The sequence below is a fragment of the Brachycentrus maculatus genome, unplaced genomic scaffold (assembly GCF_059751285.1).
Source record: "Brachycentrus maculatus isolate JH-2025_06_01 unplaced genomic scaffold, ASM5975128v1 h1tg000088l, whole genome shotgun sequence".
NCBI classification, from domain to species: Eukaryota; Metazoa; Arthropoda; class Insecta; order Trichoptera; family Brachycentridae; genus Brachycentrus; species Brachycentrus maculatus.
Genome location: NW_028280842.1, coordinates 646,662 through 668,572, shown reverse-complemented (window position 1 = coordinate 668,572; position 21,911 = coordinate 646,662). Strand labels below are relative to the sequence as shown.

Below are 21,911 nucleotides of genomic sequence, written 5' to 3'. Positions count from 1 at the left end.
GAGGGTCAAGTAAATATAGGTGATTTTTTCACTATAATATTTATTCAATACCACCCTCGACTGGTTTCTGAAGCGGAGGGCTGATCACCTTTCCTTCATGTGTTAACGATCAAGATAAAACTGCGTTTATATGATGCAGTGCCCTATGCACCATTGGGAAGTATGATTTGTATTTGAAGAAATATGAAAGATGGAAAACGATGTAAGATAGATATTCGAATAATGATAAAGGAATGAATGTGTCGGGTTGTGGTCCCGTGGTAAGTATCGCGGACTCTTAAGTAGGAGTTCCTCGGTTCGAACCCACTCTACCACAATTTGATACCTATTTCTCTTAAGGAATGTAGATAGCGTTGAAAGCACAATATTTATATCTAATAATTAAATATTAAAGAAAACACTTATTTTTATGCCACTCTATTTTATGACTACTAGTTTTGGAAGCTAAGCTTCCATCCTCAAGTCTAAATGTAAAGTAAAACATAATTAATAATAAAATATTCTATAAATAAGGAGAGGGGTATGTTAGAGGGAGAGGGGGTTAGTCAAGGGGGCGGAAACTAGTAGTCATAAATTAACTCAAGTGGTATAAAAACAGCGTTTTCTTAAATAATTTTAACTTGTCTTACCACAAAGTAAATGCCGAAACAATAAATAAAATAATAATCAATTAGTTAAAAATATTTTTGATGAGAACGGTGAGTGGCTAAATACTAATATTACAAACATTTTTGTAAAAAAATATAAAAGTAAAAATGACTAACCACAAAGTAAATGCTTTACATATTCATATTATTTTTTGACATCTCATCAAAGATGAAGAAGAACATGGAAGTCTGGGCATTTACGGGGCTGACGACCGTCATAGGCTGGTTTAAGTGATCACTTTACACACGTGTAACATTCACCAATTCTACCCATTATTGACAACCACACTTCTCAAATTCTTGGAAGTTCTATATATATACATGAACCAATTTTGAAATATTGTTCTTGAATCACTAGAACTTCACTAGAGACATCTATTGGTGAGATGAAAACGCCTAGACTTCCATATTCTTCTCCATCTTTGATGGGATGTCAAAAAATAATATGAAAATAATTTCTTTAATTGGAGATAATCCAGATATGTGAACAAATATTTGAACACACTCAAAATGTTGCTTTATATATTGATAATATTGAGAATAATATGTATAATCCATCACTTCGTCTACTTTGATTTCCCAGATGCTGTTGTCTCGAGCTGATCACAACGAAGAAGTGGACATGAATCCAATAATGTCCAGTTACATTGGCAATCTGGTGAACGAATTGATATTTGGAATTTCCTTCAAAGAGGATGACAAAACATGGAGGTGGATTTTGACCTTACAAGAGGAAGCCGTTAAAGCTATGGGCGTCGCTGCAATGGTGAACTTCATACCACAACTTAAGTAAGGAGTCAGGATGGATTTCGTTCAAAATCCATAAATCTCTAAAATAACATTGTTTTTTTCATCTTATTCTATGGTCTCATCTCGGCCGTCTTTTGCTTTCGAGGTAACAACATCACTTATAACCGTGAATCAAGTGGAGGCATTGAAAAAGCTATTTATCAAAATTTCTAAAACATTTTTCTGTTACTAAAACGATTATTTTCATTTGTAAAATATTAATTAAGGAAATAATCTTCCTTTATTTAATACAATAAATGAATTTTTTGGTGTAAATCCCTCTCCAAGCACAAGAGCTTAGTAGCTTTTTTTATAGAGTCACTATAGTACTAGAATAAGATATTTTACAAATAGAAATGTCTTGTTCAAAAATTAAATAACTAAATAATTTTTATACCGATATACATTTTATAAACATACACATATATATATATATATATATATATATATATATATATTATATATATATATATATATATATATATATATATATATATATATATATATATATATATATATATATATATATATATAAATATATATATATATATATATATATATATATATATATATATATATATATATATATATATATATATATTTATATATATATATAAATATATATATATATGTCCGCCTCTGTAGTGTAATGGTCAGCACGCTCGGCTACCGTTCTGGAGGTCCCGGGTTCGATTCCCAGGGGGGTCAAATAAATATAAGTGATTTTTTCACTGTAATATTTATTCAATATTACCCTGGACTGGTACCTGAAGCGGGGGGCTGATCACCTTTCCTTTTGTGTAAACGATCAAGATAACACTGTGTTCATATGAAACAGTGCCCTATGCACCATTGGGGTGCGGATAAGGGTTTTATTATTATTATATATATATATATATATATATATATATATATATATATATATATATATATATATATATATATATATATAAATATATATAAATAAATAAGATTAAGCATTACGAATGGCTTATGTTAAAGCAATAAGTAAATTCAATTAAATATTATCAAGAACTAGTTTTGTTGTGAATGAGTGTTTTATTCGGTTTTTTATTCGATTGTCATCACCGCTTCATACCAGTTATCAAATCATAGAGGTCATGGAGGTTTCATCTTTCAAATTTGAAATAGTAACGACATCGTTAATTTATAAAGAATAAAGAGATAGGGATTGCAAAAAATGATGAAAGTATACTGAATGCAGTCGAAATGCAATCTCTCAGTGGGGTAAAACGATAAATGATAGATTTTGAAGGGTTCTCTCTGCTTATCCCTGCGAGGAAGCGGCGTGATGGTTAGTTAGTGATACATCTTTATGATAGATTGCTATATCGTTTTGACATCTCAACATAAATGAAGAAGAATATGGAAGTCTGGGTATTTACAGGGCTCATGACTTATGGTAGGTTAGTGAAGCGATTAATTTATGCACGTAACATTCAATATTCTACCCATGATTGACAACCACACTGCTTAGAATTTTGGAAAACCTACAGACATATATCATAAATCTCGTGATGTTTTATGTGTGAGTTCACTGGAGCTTTGATTGGATGGTTTGAAAAAGCTTTTATTTAGCAGAGTCCCTCTTATTTTAGATGCATGCAAGATCCAGGCTCCCATATTCTTCTTCATCTATGTTAATATGTAAAAATGTTAAAATAACCCCTAACTGGAGAATCCCAGATTTTTTAACAAGGGTTTGGATTCACCCGAATGTTGTGAATGATATATCATATTTCAGGTACTTCTTCAAGTCGATAAGAAAAACAATTGATTGGATTGTTTCTGGCCAGCGTCAGACTCACGCCATATACAGACGCATAATCGAACTGAGACGCAAGAACCGGCATCTCACAGCGGCCAACAGCGAAGAAGAAGAATCCACCACGACTGCTCCTGAAGATTGTATCGAGTGCGTTCATTACGGAATCGACGATGGCAAACGCAAGGGATCCCATTTCTTCAAGCCGAGCCAGCTTAATTTATCTAACGACGAATCCATCCTGGATCTGTATTTGGATGAGCAAGAAAAGCGGAAAGAGAGTGCTCCCAAAGACGAGGCAACTCTGAGACTGTCTGACAAGCAACTGCTGTTCCTGTTGTCAGACCTCTTCGGAGCTGGACTGGATACCACTAAAGTCACAATGATGTGGTTTTTGCTTCTTATATCAGTTAACCAGAAAGACCAAGTAAGTTCTTACTTAAATACATACCACTTCTTTATCCTAAGCCAGCTCTTCCAAAGACGAATCGATCTTGGATTTGTATTTGCATGAGCAAGGAAATGGAAAGAGAGTGCTCGAAGAGAAAGACAAAGCAACCTTGAGGCTGTCTGATAAGCAACTGCTCTTTGGAGCTAGACTGGATACAACTAAAGTAACAAAGAGGTGGTTTCTGCTCCTATTATCAGTTAACCAAGAAGACCAAGTAGGTTCTTACTTAAATGTTTTACAGTTTAACACTTAGATGAGGAACTATTTCATTTCTAAATGCCATATTCATTTATCTGTATTGATATCTCAACATAGAAGAAGAAATGGAAGAATACTAGGGAAACAGAAGATCAGGATCATCTCCCACCATCTGCAGTTGGCCATCCTCAGCAAGCTGCTCTCCGTAGAGACTTTAAAGACCGTTCAATTTATAATTCTTTCTGTTTTCTGACAATTTTGTTGATATAGATTTTATTTCATGGCGATGTTACTGGGTTTTTATCATTAAGTAGGACATTATAAAATTTTACGTCTTTAAATATGTGAATGTGTTAATTATTTATATATTTACACATGGATCTTCCTCGAAAGACATCTAGAGGAAGACCTAAGAATTCAAGGATGCGTCCAGGGTTTATATGATGGAAGTGATTTAAGCTCTAGGAGATAGAAGTGAGAGGATGCAAAGTTGGCTATATATTTTTCCTTGTTGAAAACAATGTCTCTTAAGCCAATTTATATTATTTTTGTATACAGGATACTATGAGGAAAGAGCTGATATCAGTATGCAAGGGCCGAGCTCCATCTCTGGAAGACCTTCCTCAACTTCCATTCACGAAAGCAGTCTTCAACGAGACACAGCGACTTCGCCCAGTCGTTCCATTGGGATTACCGCATGGATGTGTTGAGGTGAGTTGATCATTCAACAAAAAGACATTTGAGCGAAAATATTATCAAACCTCTCCTTATCATTAATCGTTCACTTTGTGTAATACCACTTATTATCTCTACGTATTACAAAAAGTGAACGATGAATGATTAGGAGAATGTTATATAATATTACCTTACCACAACGTTAACGATGCTTTCAATAAACAGTATTTTACGAATAATTGATATACGTATGCTAGTTGTTTTACGCTATTCGCGCGATTGATATATGAGTGATAATTGTTTTTCGATACCCGCGCGATTCATATACCCGTGATAGTTGTTTTTTGATACTCGCGCGATTTATATAGCTGTGATAATTGTTTTTCGATACTCGCGCGATTCATATACCCGTGATAGTTGTTTTTTGATACTCGCGCGATTTATATATCTGTGATAATTGTTTTTCGATACTCGCGCAATTCATATACCCGTGATAGTTGTTTTTTGATACTCGCGCGATTTATATAGCTGTGATAATTGTTTTTCGGTACTCGCGCGATTCATATACCCGTGATAGTTGTTTTTTGATACTCGCGCGATTTATATAGCTGTGATAATTGTTTTTCGATACTCGCGCAATTCATATACCATACATGTGATAATTGTTTTTCGCTACTCGCGTGACTGATATACCTGTGAGTGATATTTTTTTTTCGCTACTCGAGCGATTGATATACCTGTGATAGTTGTTTTGAACAAGTAACATGTTTTTTTCAAACAAAAACTTTTTAAGTGCCATGTGCTGCACATGTCCGCCTCCGTAGTATAATGGTCAGCATGCTCGGCTACCGTTCTGGAGGTCCCGGGTTCGATTCCCAGGGAGGGTCAAATAAATATGAGTGATTTTTTCACTCTAATATTTATTCGATATTACCCTGGACTGGTACCCGAAGCGGAAGGTTGATCACCTTTCCTTCGTGTGTTAACGATTAAGATAACACTGTGTTTATAGTGCAGTGCCCTATGCACCATTGGGGTGCGGAAAAGGGTTTGAATGAATGAATGTGCTGAACATAACAGCAACACACCCAAAATTAAACGTTGCTCATGTTAGAAAGCGTGTTGTATTTTTAAAATTAAATGTAATATATACTGTAATTTTTATTTTTAAAATTAAATATAATGTATTTCTCATTTTTCATTTGTTTATTGCTTTTTTTATGTACATTACAATTTCCATCATATATTACATATAAAAAAAAGCATATTTAGTATAAATCATTCTATATACACACATAAACATGCATACACACATACGTATACATACATACATATTTGTTTATGAACAGGTAGATAAAATAGTAAATAATAAGTGGACATACTGAGAATACCGCGAGTAGTATTTTCCTCTTAAAGGCACCCTCGCCGATGTGCAAAAGGTAGACTTGCAAGAAGATACGGTTGAGCAGAGATAGTAACCTCCCAATTGGAATTGGTTTTATCAATTAGGTGACAGAACAACCTAACCTCCCGAAACCTGAGATTGTATTTATTTTATTTTATTTGTTCGGGTATTGTACAGCTTTACATATAAAAAAAGTATATAATAAACAAAAGTTACATAAACAATAATTAACATTACATTACATTAACAAAAATTGTTACAATTATAAAAATAAAGCCAATTAAACAATTCCACATTTATGTTATCATAACTTTTTTAAAACATCAAGAGATTAAAAAAAAGGTATGGTATAAAAAAATAGATTTTGCAGGAAGTAGAAGGAAAGGAAAGGAATTAATGAGGGTGGTTTAAGGTTTTATTTTCTAGGTAAGAAGTTTAAAAATAAGAGTTTATTCATAAATATACATACATACATATACATACACACATATATACATATATATACATACATACAATATGTAACAATAGTTATCGGGAACATATATATTGATTCTCTGCGGTACAATTTGGGTTACAGTCAAATCGTAAATCAGAAGGATCGCGATTAAATTTTGACCTTGAAAATGCAAATTATTACTTGTTGTAATTAGGTCGCTCTTCATCCCCTATGTCCTACCCTCACCCAGTTTGAATCATCATATTCTCATCATTGGTACGTTTTCAGGATACAATGCTGGGAGGTTACCTGATTAAGAAGGACTCCATGGTGGTTCCCTTGCAATGCGCGATCCACACGGACCCAGTGGAATGGTCCGACCCAAACGCTTTTAACCCATCCAGATTCCTAGGCATGGAAGGAGACGTCCAGTCCCCAACACACTTCATCCCGTTTCAGACTGGTAAATTTGTTTCTTCAAAAAAAAAACTATGTAAACCTAATAATTATTTTTTGACATCTCATCAAAGATGAAGAAGAACATGGAAGTCTGGGCATTTACGGGGCTGACGACCGTCATGAACCAATTTAGAAACCTTGTTCTTGAATCACTAGAACTTCACTAGAGACATCTATTGGTGAGATGTAAAGAAGCTTTTTATTAAGCAGAAACTCTTATATTAGTATGTGAGGTCCGAATCCTGGATTATAATCACACACATGAGAAACGCCAGAAAATACCATTTTCGTTTTTATTGTTTAAGCTTATACTCACTCAAAATGTTGTAAACCTAATAAGACAAAAATTATATTAACACTCTCCTTATCTTTTCATTAATTGATTCGGCAGTCACTTTGTGGTAAAATCTAAGTATTTTATACGGTGTTTGAAAATGATGCGAAATGTATCGAAACACATGTCACAATAGATTTTAAGAAATAGTGGGATTCACTAAGTAAAACTTGCATTTTATTTATTATTTCGGCATTAACTTTGTGGTAAGACATGTTATTATACAATGATTAAAGAAAACACTTGTTTTATAACACTTGAGTTTTATTAAAGACTACATGTTTCCATGTCTCTATGTTTTATTAAAGTAAAACTTGAATTAAAAACTGTTCTTATCGTTATTCGTTCACTTTGTGTGAGTATTTAAGTGGTATTACACAACGCGAACCATGAATTATAAGGAGAGTGCTATATAATATTACCATGCCACAATGCTATATGTATATAAAAATAAAGACATATTTTGAATATAAATATATAAAATATAAAGATCACATTGGTTGCCCATTATACAATCGTCTCGATACTGCGATTCTACGCCAAAGGAAAGCCATAAGATCCACGGCGAGTGAATAGAGTTCCCAGTGTAAACCCAATACACGTGATGACCCACGACAGGCGACATGACTTAGTTGGGTAGACGTTCTACTGAGGAACTGGTAACGCGGACTCGATTCTTTCCGATTGCAAAAAAATCACAATAAATATATTTTAAATGGGTCTGAGTGTTTATGATATACCTTTTGCATTCCCCTTTCCACTCCTTACTATCCTACCCACAGATTATCTTTATTTATTTATTTTTAATGAAAAATTTAGTTTCTCCCTTTTTGTATTCTGGTCTACTATATCGAATAAATGAAGAAATAATATTTACAACATTTTGAGTGTGTCCAAATACTTGTCCACAAAATCTGGATTATCTCCAATTACAGGAGTTATTTTCATATTATTTTTAGACATCTCATCAAAGATGAAGAAGAATATAGAAGTCTGGGCATTTACGGGACTGACGACCGTCGTAGGCTGGATAAGTGTGTAAAGTGATTAAACCAGCCTATGACGGTCGTCAGCCCCTTAAATGCTTAGACTTCCATATTCTTATTCATCTTTGATGAGATGTCAAAAAATAATATGAAGAAATAATACTAAAACTAATTTATAATGTGAATGTAGTTGGTAATAAAAGCAGACAGAGACCGAGAAAAAATTGGTATAATCAAGTATTTGATCAGATGTTCAAATACTTGCATGTTGTCAGGAGCCGGAATGATAGGGGAGTATGTATGAGGAGATATATGAATGATAAAGAAGCGGAGATTGTTTACAAAAACAGATTGGTGTGTCGTTCTTTTCTCTCTGCCTTCCCCTGCAGCGAAGTGACGTGATGTAAATTTGATTAATTACATATAAAACTGCAAAAGAATATCTATGGTTAATTTTCGATACTAAAATTAATCTTTACAACATTTTGAGTGTGTCCAAATAGTTGTTCACAAAATCTGGATTATCTCCAATTACAGGAGTTATCATCACACCAATAGAATGATGTTTCAAAATTGGTTCATATGTATAGAAGTTCCAAGAATTTGAGTAGTGTGGTTGTCAATAATGAGTAGAATTGGTGAATGTTACACGTTTGTAAAGTGATCACGGTCGTCAGCCCCGTAAATGCCCAGACTTCCATATTCTTCTTCATCTTTGATGAGATGTCAAAAAATAATATGAAAATTAATATTCATTTACGATAAATTACTAAAAATTAAAAACAGGCTTGCTGGATGTGTCATAGGCCACCTACATATAATGTTAACTAAAGATGTAATTGAAGATCAAGAAATTATCGCAAGTTAGTAAGCAAGTCGTGTGAGAACATTGCATTGCATTTAAGGATGTATTGAAAAACAGTAATTGTCACCCTCTGAAACTTCTGAAATATATTTTTCATTTTCATTTCAGGAAAGCGCATGTGCCCAGGGGACGATTTGGCTCGGAACATGCTCTTCATGTTTGGCGCTCGTCTTGTGGCCAGATTCAACATCGAGATAGTTGAACCAGCTCCAACCTTGGATGGCATCATGGGGCTGACTTTGAGCCCACCGCCCTTCCGCGTCAAGTTGCTCCCCATCAAAAAAGACCAATGAATATCTTCAAAATCAAATCTTCATACCAAACATACTTATTTTAACATTTTCAATACATATTCTGATTTTTTTAATTATTGCACTTGCAATGTATTTGATTTTTAACTTTTTATTACTCTTTAAGTTTAATTGCTTGTATTTTTTATTAATTAATAAATAAATTAAAATTAAAATTCAGCTTTTTTATACCATTTATTAAGCATTAACTTATATAGAGATAAATGTAATAAAATTACAAATGTATAGTTTTCCACACACTCTCGTTTATATGGAAAAAAATTAAAAGTTGCAATTTTATTAAATAATTTATTATTATTCTTTATTAAATAAAGTCCAGTTCCACCAAGAAATTTATGTACAAAACTTAAATTTAAAAAACACATAAGTAAATTCACAAAATTTTACCTGTGTCCAAATTCTTTTATGAATGTTTCATATAATGTAATATATTTATAATAGTTTCCCAATAATTCGATTTGAATCTTGAATTAATTTTAATAAAAGGGTCTCTGTTAAAAAAAATACGTTCTCAAATTAACCATAGATACTGCCGCGAAATGACGCATGTAGTTTTTGAAATTTATATGATAAATGTACATATGAGTTCCAAAAACTTAAGTTATGTGGGTTTCATGCGTAGAATGGCGAATGATACGAGTGTATAAAGTGATCACTTAACCAGCTTTAAAAAGGTGATAAGCACTGTAAACCCAGGCTTCAATGTTTTTCTTCATCTATGTTGAGATGTCAATGTAATTTAGTTATTTTTTAATGTTTTTCCCAGATATTTTGTGGCACATTTTATAAACTTAATAAAATAAAACAACTTTGTTTTAACCACTTTTATTGGTACACTTTTTCCAATCAGTTTTGACCAGAACCTTGTCATCCTCAGGGTTTTTACCGGTTGGAAAAAGTGTGCCAGTAAAAAGTGGTTAAAATAAAGTTGTTTTATTTTATCAAGTAATTTAGTCAATTTTTATGCGTTTTCAGTTACATTCAGGACATTTCCATACTTACTCTTCTTCTTCCTGGCTCCATTCCAACTTATCGTCTTTATTGTGAACTGTTGTGAACTGTACTGTGACTGTTGGGGTCAACTCTCCTCGGCCTCAAGTTGTAGTTCTATCATGGACGTCACCTAGTCCATGCCTTCGTATCATATTATCTTTCTGAGACATTCATGAATTCTTTGATCTTCCTCTAGATGTCTTTCGAAGAAAGATCCATGGCAATTGCCGGTTTAACAATATGATCAGGTTCTCTACATCCTATGTGCCCAAACCATCTCAATTGCTATTCCACTAACTTACTTTTGATGCCTGTTACACCCAGACTTCCACGAATGCGTGAACTCTTTGTGTTGTCTCTAAGGGAAACTCCGTCTAACTATCTAAGCATTCGCAATTCAGCAGATTCTAGTTGCCTAGAGTAAGTGTTATAAATCGTTCAGCATTTGGAGCCATAGAGGAATGCGGGTAGACATTTACTCAAAATATTTTGTGTCTTAAAAATTAATTTAAAACAGTCCGTTAATTTTCAAATCAGACACTCCCATTAGGAGCAGATTAAAATAAGTAAAAAAATATATAAACCTTTATTACTTTGAAAGAGAATAAGTAGCAAAACAAAAATAAAAAATAGAAAAAAACATTCAACCATTTTGAAGATGTTGAAATTATAACTCACTTTTTAAGTTATATTGAAAAGAGAAAAGTATAACTTTCTATTTTTTCTGCCTACCCCTGGGGGTAAACGGCTGATGGTTAGTTAGTTAGATATAAACTCATTTTTTTGGTAATGGTACGTAATCATTTTTTTGCTTATTGCTTTGAACTCTTTGATATATTATCATGGATTGTATTTAATATATATAAATGTAAAACCCTTATCCGCACCCAAATGGTGCATAGGGCACTGTGTCATCTAAACGCAGTGTTATCTTGATCGTTTATACATGAAGGAAATGTGATCAGCCCTCCGCTTCAGATACCGGTCCATGGTAATTTTGAATAAATATTACAGTGAAAAAATCACTAATATTTATTTTACCCCCCTTGGGAATCGAACCCAGGACCTCCAGAACGGTAGCCGAGCGTGCTGACCATTACGCTACGGAGGCGGACAAAATGTTGTGTACTGTTATGTTATGTACAAAATGAGTATGTAATATTATTTATATATATATATATATATATATATATATATATATATATATATATATATATATATATATATATATATATATATATATATATATATATATATATATATATATATATATATATATATATTGGGTTGATGCAAAAGTAATGACCGTTTTTTATGATCCCAGGTAAAAAATTTTTTTTTTCACAAATTATGAATGGTATCTTCTTTTTTTATGATTCCATTGTATAAAGGATGCTTTCCCTCTACTTTCTATTCAGTTTTGGCCTGGCCAGAGTACAGTAATAACCCCTTGTATTTTTTCAAAATGTCGTTCGATAAAGTGCATTTACGTCATTGTTTACTTTATGAATTCCGTAAAGACAATACCGCGAGTGTGGCAACCAAAAACATTTGTGAAGTGTATGGAGTAGATGTCATCAAAGTTCGACAGGTACGAAGATGGTTTGCAAAATTCCGATCTGGAGATTTTTCACTCATTGATAAACCACGTACCGGGCGGCCATTGAAGTATGATGACGACGAATTAAAAGTCATAATTTACACCAATCCACGTTTAACCATCAGGGAGATTATGTCAATGATGGGAGTCAACCAAACAATCGCATTAAGACATTTGAAGCGTATGGAAATGGTTTCGCGGTACGACGTTTGGATACCTCATCAATTGTCGGCTGCCAATTTATTGGATCGTGTTTCAACGCGCGTTGCTTTGAGTGCGAGACAAAAACATGAACCTTTTTTGCATCGTTTGGTGACGGGAGATGAGAAATGGGTCGTGTACAACAACGTGACAAGAAAAAGACATTGAAGTATACCTGGACAAGCCCCATTAACAACTTTGAAGGCCGAAATCCATAAAAAAAGTTATACTTTATGTTTGGTGGAATAATAAGGGTATTGTGTATTTTGAACTCTTGAAACACGATAATACAAGTACAACAGAACGATATTGTCAGCAATTATCCAAATTGAACATGGTCCTTCAAAAGGATAGACCAGAATTGGTAAACAGAAAAGGGGCAGTGTTTCATCACGACAACGCGCGACCACATGTGGCTATGATGACCCAACACAAGCTAAATGAGTTAAATTGGGATGTTATCAAGCATCCACTGTATTTTCCAGATCTTGCTATTTCTGGTTTTTATTTATTCCGATCACTGCAAAAAAATTTAAATGATGAAAAAAATTATTCAATAGAGCAGGTAAAAACATCCCTTACTTCATTTTTCGCTTTAAAATCCACGGAATTTTATACTGCTGGAATTAATAAGTTGATAGAAAGATGGGAGAAGGTTATAGGAACTGATGGAAATTATATAATTTATTAAATAAATAATACACAAGAAAAAAAATTAAAAAAAATATATGTGAAAAACGGTCAAAACTTTTGCATCAACCCAATATATATATATAGTTATATGGAAGGTTCATAAGTAAAAGATTTGTGTATATTAAAATAATTGTTTTATTTTATTAAATTCCTTAAAAACGATTAATAAAAAAATATTGGATTGACATCACCATAACACATCGGTTTAAGCTATCGTTAAACATGTTTTTTTTTCATTTTCGTATACAATTTTCATATTAATAATCAGCATAATATATTTATTATAAATTTGAAAAGTGCTTAACAATTATTGGTGAACTTAAACAAGAAATTTAATATGAAGAGAAATAACATTGTTTCGTTTTTTTCTAAGAAATTGGATAAAAGAATCATTTATTTTTATTTTTAAATATATAAAATTAAGTACATATTAAAGAAATCGGATCACTGAATTTCATTGTTTAAGCAATGTCTACAAATTGTCATAAAAATCTCATATCATTTTAAAGAAATAAACAGACAAATTAAATTTTTATATGAGACAGAATTATAAATTTCGCAAAAATATTATTTGAGTTTTTTTTAGTTTTTTTTTGTCAATTTAAGATTGTCAGTATATAAGTATGAGAGAATATTTAAACTTGTGGCTAGAACGCCTGACTAACGTGGCTTTCTACGCCACGACTTATCTTATCTTAAAAATATCCTCTTTTAATTTAATGAACACTTTTCTGCACAGCCGCGAGAAGTAAAAAGCATCAGATTTCATGTCTTAACCTAACTTTTAATACAACACATAGTGTCAGTAAATTAGGAAATTAAGTAACACAAGAGCTTCTTGTTTACAATTTTCCGCATAACTTTACCATGGAAATGATCTTATATTAACTTTAGAGCGGTAAATAAAGCTTCTAAAAATATCTAAAAATAACATGTTATCATCAATGTTAATTAATACGATTTTAAATATTTATTTTTGTAAAAAAAATCATTTCATTGACACGGATAACAAGTTTATCGGTAATCGATTTAAAGGTAACGACACGACATGATAATTTAGAACGGCACAATTATAATATTAATAATAAACAATAAAATTGGAACATTTCACATCTTATGCTATCTTACGATAAGGTTGTACGTCATCTTTTAACCTAGTAAAAATAAATAAGGAGCGATTTTAGTGAAATTTCACTTGGTTTCAAGATGATGGATCATATGGCAAATTTAAAGCGAGTTGCGACTCCCGATTTGATCGATTCGTTTGAATGGACTGAATTCGCACCGAAAACGGACAATTGTTGCGCATTTGAACAATAAATAATGCTTAATTAATCTTAAATATAATAGGAACGGTACTTAGGGTATACCGTGCTCTCTGTGGCACAGATCAACACCATCATCTTAAATCCGAAACACTCCACTGAAGGCTGAACCGCTCTGGCGAGTTGCGACTCTTCCACGGTCTGTCGGAGGACATCCGGGCTGATGATTCGAGAGGTTTTCTGTTGCGGCGATGAACACTCTGGTGGATTACCATCTTTCCTCTTCCCCGATCTCGACGATCGGACGTCGGACCTAGATCAATGGGCTCCGACGTTTCTGAGCAGAGAACAGTACGGAGGCGGAAGCACATAGTCCATCGGTCTGGGAGTCAGTTTGATTTTGAACGATTCCGGGGTCAGCGTAACTCCGGGGTTTCCTTCCATAGATGGAACCGGCGCTCCTTCGGGCAGAGCTATGTGGAAAGAGTGCAGAATCGAGGAAAAGAACAGGTACATTTCCATTCTCGCCATGACGTCACCTAGGCACATGCGTCGACCGACTCCGAAAGGCATGAAGTACTCCGGTTTGTGTACCTTTCCACTGGCGTTGATGAATCGTTCCGGTTCGAACTGTTCGGGTCTATCCCACAGAGCGGGGTCCATGTGTACTCCGTTGATCAGAGGGATGACTTGACAACCTGCAGGAATGCGGTAGCCGCACAGAGTTACATCCCTGAGAACAAAAGAAAAATCTACATTAGAAAAGTAAACTTATAGACATATTTAATACGCGCAAGTATAAAAATTGTTATGTACATAAATAGATTAAAAAAAAATCGTCTGTAAAACCTCCAAAAACAACGTTTCACTCGATAACTTCCTTCAAGCAATTTAAATAGTATTTTTTGTAATTTTCAATATTCCCATGATCCGTGGTCAAATCTATCGACACCTGATCCAATGGTCGAACGGTGCGTGACATCGTGTGTTATTTCCGTTTATCTGAGACATTTTATTTATTTCATTCTAACTACTGCGCTACAACTTTACGAAAGCGAGAGAGCAATTATGAACTGTATTCTTCCGACCATTTACGCTACGATTCGGGCAGTCGATCTGTGTACATGCTACTGGTTGCGCGTTTGTCACAAGCTCCGTATTATTTAAATATTAAATGAAATATATATTTAATATATGAAATATAATATTTGTAGGAGCCTTTAAAATACCCCTTTTCGGAGTGTGCGTAATTTGTAGATTACTTTGAGTGAGAAAGGTTTAACTAGTACTTGTTCTCGAGCCACGCGATACCCGGAGCGCAAGGATTCTGGGAGTAACACGATTTCTCAAGTAACAAGTTGTAGAGATAGGTGACTGACTCCGGCGGATTAATTCCTAATCCGATACCACTTTCCGTTAGCTGTCAGCACGTGACGTGATCCGGTCGTTTCCTACCAGGAGGCAATGACCCGTTGACACTTGCGGCCGGCTGTGACGTCAGGCCAGCCGGCTTCACAATGGCCGCTAGCCGCGCCCACGCTACTCTTACTTTCGTTACGAGTTCTAAGTCCGACTGGACGGCTGGACCTTTCACATTGTACAGTTTGACGACTCTCAATGGTCTACCGGTGCCTTGCGTAGAACGTGACCTCATCGAACAGTCGCGCTCGTTGCGAGGCATTAAAAGTATTCGAGCCTTTTTACGATACAAGATATTTGACTCATACAATCATGAAGCGGGGTTTTAACGTAACTATAGAGAGCTTGAGGTTATTTGTAGTGTTTCCAGATCTTTGTTTGCATATCTGAGCTTATCCACTTTATTTGTTTGTTATCTCAACATATATCTATAACTGGTAAAAATATAAGTTCAATAAAAATTAAAGCTTCTCTTAGTATATAAAATAATTCGGGAAGACTCAAAACTTACTAAAATCAACTACAGATGGTTGTGAGAGCGCACATGGGAAAAGAAGCCATCATTAGAAGGATAAATATGGCTTCAAAAATTTTAATTTTAGTTGGTCAACCGTGGGTGGAATGCTGATGTGTATAAAGTTACCTATAAAACCAGCCTATAACAGGTCTATGTTGAGATATTTATTAAAGTTTTAAAAAAATAATAAAGTATTGTAATTGATTTAAACTTACTTTGTAGGGGTGTGCGTCGTTGCCAAAGGTACAATGCTCGACCTCCTCAGCGATTCCAAGATTGTGGTTTCAGTGACGGGCAGGTATTGGAGATCGTCGATGCACGGGAGTCGGCTTCTTCCGACAACTTGGTCGAGCTCGTCTTGCACCTTCTTCATCGCTTCCGGATTCCTGAGCATGAACACCAAGATCCACAGCAGCATGTTGCGAACGGTTTCCATGGCAGCGGAGAAGAGATCTCCGATGATTTGCTTGATTTGATGATCTGTAATCAAATTAAACACCGTCAGAACATATTTTTCAATAAAAAAAATAAGCCAATATTTTTTAAAATTTATACATCATTGGTGATTATCAAATCAATTTTATTTACCATGATCTTTTCCTTCGAACAGTAGTTCATCTCTTCCTTCCTCCTTGGCTTTCTGAATTTCAAACAGGTAGGTGTCAATGAGGTCCCGGATGTTGTTAGGATCAAATGTGCTCCTGTGTTCATCAATAATTTCCTGATAGAACTGGAACATATCCTCACGATTCTTCATGATCTTATTTTTGGTCGAAGACATTCCTGGCAAATACTGGAAGAAAACAAAAAAAAGTTTTAAAATTTTTAATATTTTTTGTATAACTTATAAAACAACTCTGTTTTATATCACTTTTAAAACTTTATTTTAATTTGGACCGGTTTCGAAGCATATAGGTTTTATCTTAAGACTTAACATTTACTCAAAATTATCTACATACTAAACAAAACTCTAAGTTTTGGTTGTCAACAGAGATTGTGAACTCTATAGCCAGTTACAAATGAAAGAATCGGATATAGTCAACAATTGGCATGTTTAATAACATAAATATTTATTTTAAATCAGTATTCAAATTACACAAAATTAAATTATCATTCTAAAAGTCCGTTATTAAAAATATTTCTAATTATTGACTATCCCTGATTTTTTCGACTGTAACTGTTTTTCAACACAAAAAATAGGCACTTTGGATCCATACTTAATACATAATTTCTAACCGATAAATATTTTTTAGTTTCAAATAGTCTTAAGGAAAAATGTCTTCGTTTCGAAATCCGTAATATTATAATGAAGTTTTAAAAAGAAATACAGTGATTTTATAACACCTAACTCATAAAATATTAAATTTTTTGTGAATTTTAAAGTATTTTTTTAATTACCTGATATGTTGGAATGTATTCGGCAGTAAGCAGTTTACCGAAGAGTTTCATTCCCTCTTCGATCAGTCCGGTGAATCTCTTGAAACGCACGTCATCGTTGGAGAATCGAACCGACATCATCAGGTTGCAGATAACGTTGCTGACTGATACAGCCAACAGCGAGCTTATATTGACGGGTTCTCCTTTGGTTGCGTGGAGACTCGTCAAAAGCTCATTTACTTCCAGCTAAAAAATTCAAAAAAATTCAAATTTCAAAAAAAGATTAATAACGTGATGAATACTTAGAAAAAAATTGACAAATTATTGTTGGATTTTTCGTAAATTTTTTGTTTGTTTGTTAAAATGATTTTCCACTCACCATTATTCTTTCTTGCATCTTCTGTCTTCCTGATCCCATGAGGGTCATTCCGAAATGACGCAGTTTCTCGTGCAAGAATTTTCGCTGCTCTTTCCACAGTGAACCTTTGCTATTCACGATACCTGTTAAAAAATAACAAAATAAACATGAATCAAACTGAATATTAAAAAAAAATCTTTACAATTATCGTAATTCGTCGATTTTGACCGTTATTACACGTCGCGACGCGGTCTGAAAGAATTGCTGCGTTCCGACGCCAAGTTTCGCGCCGTTTTTCTAGTGCTTACCACTTGGGCGCGTGGAAGGGACGATGGGAGGAGCGTTCCTCGGCTCCGCCTCGCGCACGTGATTCCGCGTTTTGACAGGTGTCACAACAAACGTGATCTCAAAACGTCACATATTATTTACAGCGAAGGCTGAATTTTTTAATTATGGCGTTGTAGTGCAATAGTTAATTAGTTTGACGGTTGATCGAACAGAGTTTATAGTACTATCGACGATCATTAGCGATGCAAGCGATTTAAGGCCGTGTTATTCAAATTGGCTTCTATATCTTCGAACGATTTTTCATCTACTCTCCTCAATATTGTTTATATTTTTACATTACAATATATTAATAATACAAATGACTTTTTCAACAATATTATTAAAAATAACATGAAAAAAAACATATTTAATAAAAAATAATTTATTCTTTATTATTGCGAAAATGGGTTTAAATTATTGAATTAATTTTTATTTCATATTTTTTTTTTAATTAGAAAAAAAATAATGTTTTTAAGATAGTTTTGTTAAACTAAATACATATAAAATAAAACTATAGATATTTTGAGTTCAAAATTAGTTTTTTATTAAAATTCTTACCAAAGCCCTGCAGGGTTTGCATCAACGGCGTGTCAGGCCTGCTGGTGAATTCCTCTCTCCTGAAAGCGTCTCTGATGATGCGATGGTCACTCAGCACGACCATGAGCTGGTTCCCCAGTCGGGCCGAGAACACGGGGCCGTACTTGGCCGCCAGCGACAGGAACTGGCTGTGCTTGGGCCCCAGCCCCATGAAGGCCAGGTACCCGGCGATGGGAAGCCCCCAGGGCCCCGGGGGCAGAGACTTCAGGTCCTTCCACATCTTCAGAGCCCAGCGAGCGAGCCATAGCACGCAGGCAAACACCAGCCAAGTACAGCACCCAGATTTATAAGCCCAGGTCAAAAGAGCCCACAGCAGCATTTTCACAAATTAATAAAAAAATCCTTCAAATTCAAATCACAAAATATTTTTTAATAATGTCTATGTTCAGAGTTCAATATTTGTATATTTTTAAAAATTGTCTTTTTTTCAAACGCTTTATTGAATAGTTTTGCGCGGCACACAGTCAGACAACCGCGGTAACGCTCTCATGCGATCGTCATGTACGACTGTGGCGGTGGATATGGCCTTGCGGTTTATATAGCCAGCGAGCCACGGCGGGAGAGGGGCGTACTCCGGCGAGGCCCCGCCCACCTCACCTCTCCACGGAGCTTTCACGATCGTCCCCCCAGCGCCACTTTTCCGCGTCACGAGAGCTTTTCACTCGTTTTCGCGTACGAAAGTCGGTGTGGGAATAAAATCGAGAATGAATACGCGAGAAATTGTTCCTTAAATGGTGCGGACTATATTTTATCTTTTTTTTCACTTCTGTGCAAAGCATATAAATATTTTAAAAAGAAATTAATTTCGTACGAATATTATAAATTAATACATAAAGTTTTGAGGGATCAGTCCTTCCATAAACAGGCATAACTAGTAGTTTTTTTTTTCAATTAAAATTTTCAAACACCGTTTCATTTTCAAATACCAGTGCGGAATGCATCGAAACACGTGTCTAAATATATTTTAATAAACAGTGGTATTTACCATCCGCTTCCGTAGTGTTTGGCTACCATGCTACATGTCCCGGGCTCAATTGCCAGCGGTTTAAGTTTTGAACATGAATTATATTAGATTATTTTAAATTATAAAAAAAGAAAAAATATTTTTTAGAGTTCACTAACCGTTCAATTGACAACAATCACACATATAAAAACAATAACGTAGAAATCCTAAAAAGTATTAAAACAAAAAGTCGTTAACTGCAATTGATTTACTAAATCATATCACGTTTTATACAGGTATTTCTAACACTATTTCTTAAAACCTATTGTTATCTTCTAGGACTAAGCCTCACATAAGGTGTTTGAAAATGATGCGGAATGCGTAGAAACAGGTTTCACAATAAACTTTACGAAATAGTGTTATTTACCAAATTAAATTTTAATTAAAAATTAAAAACAGAAATAAGTAAAAAAAAATGCGTGTGCTTTATTTCTAGCAATTTATTTCTTTCAACTAACTTGCAGGTTTTTTTCCGTGTACGTTTTTTAAACCGACACCGCATGATCCTGATAGTTTATTTATCCACAATTTTTTAATCTGCTTTCTCTTGTTTTTTTTCTTTTTACCATTTATATGTTTCCCCACATATGATATTTACATAAAAGTGTATAACATATCGCTCACTCCTTTGAAAAACGTCATAAATCAAAAAACTTGATTTTTCAGGAGAACGTTTTTCAAGTTTAAAAATATAGTACCTACAATGGATTAAAAATAAATATCAAGCCACTTTTTGAACTTTTTACTGTGTAACAGATCTTTTTAGGTAAAACCTGAAGGTTTTTTCTCCATTTCAAAAATATTTAGTATTTAAAAATAAATTAAACAATACCTTTTCTTCAAAATGCAGAAACAATACTTTCTGCCCTATAGCGGGTTGAGTTGAACCTATTGAGTTGAAAATATGCCTCTTTTTCTGGGATATAGAACATTTTCTGGGCATTCCGAAAACATGCACAACTGAAAATTGACGATTTTCGATTTATGACGTTCTTGAAAGGAGTAAGCGATATGTGAATAAAATTATTTTTCACACACTTTGTAATAGTGATAGTGTTTAGCTACTATGGTGGATGTCCCGTTTTCGATTCCTTCAAGGGCGAAATTAATATTAACATTTAAAAATACAATACTTGTTTAAGACCACTTTTAAGTTAATTAATGTAACATTTATAAACTCAAAATTGGTCTTAAACAAGTGTTATAAATTTATTTAAAAATGAGTCATGTTAACATGATTAATTTTTGATGATCCTTTGAGATTATTAATGTATATTAGTATATATTATATGTATATTATATGTATATTAGTATATATTATATTATATGTATACGTAAATATAAAGTGGCATTTATAAACTGTTTTATTTTTATATTATTCTGAATTTATTAATGAAACCTTAATAAACCCAAAAACGGTATTAAATCAGTGTTTTATTTTTAAATTATTTTAAATTTATTCATGAAACTTTAATAAACCCAATAACGGTCTTAAACCAGTGTTTTATTTGTAAATTTATTAATGAAACTTTAATAAACCCAAAAACGGTCTTAAACCAGTGTTTTATTTTTAAATTATTTTAATTTTATTCATGAAACTTTAATAACCCCAAAAACGGTCTTAAACCAGTGTTTTATTTTTAAATTATTTTAAATTTATACATGAAACTTTAATAACCCCAAAAACGGTCTTAAACCAGTGTTTTATTTTTAAATTGTTTTAATTTTATTCATGAAACTTTGATAAACCCAAAAACGGTCTTAAACCAATGTTTTAAAAAATATTATTTTGAGTTTATCAATATAAACACTTAGACTTTTGAGTGTTTAAATGTTACTTTATTAAACCCGAAAGTGGTATACCATAAGTGTTGTAGTTTTATATTATGATCATCAAATATATATTTTTTTAAATAGAAATAAATAAATAATTTTATTAATAAATATTACTGGTTTTTTTACTTCTATATTATTTCAAATTACCCTGGACTGGTACCTGAAGCGCAGGACGTGCCTTCGTGTATTTAGGGGCCAATAAAACCATTTATCGATTCAATGTGGTATCTTGTACACCATTGAGTGCTAGTATTAAAACAAAAAGAAAATTATTAAACAAACTTTATAAAATAAAACTCCTACTTTTTTTAACAACTTTTATTTTCAGTACTTTTTTTTAAAATCTGGCTTCGACAAGCACCTTGTCATCTTCAGGAATATAC

At 33.5% G+C, this 21,911-nt stretch overlaps 2 protein-coding genes across 2 annotated transcripts; one reads left to right on the top strand and one right to left on the bottom strand.

The window, feature by feature from the left end:
* Nucleotides 1-1,236: 1,236 nt before the first annotated feature.
* LOC148310766 (cytochrome P450 306a1-like) lies at nucleotides 1,237-9,469 on the top strand. The gene is made up of 5 exons (XM_088257881.1): nucleotides 1,237-1,436; nucleotides 3,202-3,649; nucleotides 4,430-4,582; nucleotides 6,676-6,850; nucleotides 9,140-9,469. The coding sequence occupies exons 1-5, from the start codon at nucleotides 1,270-1,272 to the stop codon at nucleotides 9,322-9,324; spliced, it is 1,128 nt and encodes a 375-aa protein (XP_088114007.1). The 5' UTR covers nucleotides 1,237-1,269; the 3' UTR covers nucleotides 9,325-9,469.
* Nucleotides 9,470-13,429: 3,960 nt separating this feature from the next.
* On the bottom strand, nucleotides 13,430-19,200 carry LOC148310765 (cytochrome P450 18a1-like). The gene is made up of 6 exons (XM_088257854.1): nucleotides 18,651-19,200; nucleotides 17,787-17,908; nucleotides 17,429-17,653; nucleotides 16,619-16,823; nucleotides 16,246-16,510; nucleotides 13,430-14,827 (listed from the first exon to the last, which is right to left on the bottom strand). Exons 1-6 carry the CDS (start codon nucleotides 19,006-19,008, stop codon nucleotides 14,413-14,415), a joined length of 1,590 nt encoding a protein of 529 aa, XP_088113980.1. The 5' UTR covers nucleotides 19,009-19,200; the 3' UTR covers nucleotides 13,430-14,412.
* Between the last annotated feature and the right edge of the window lie 2,711 nt (nucleotides 19,201-21,911).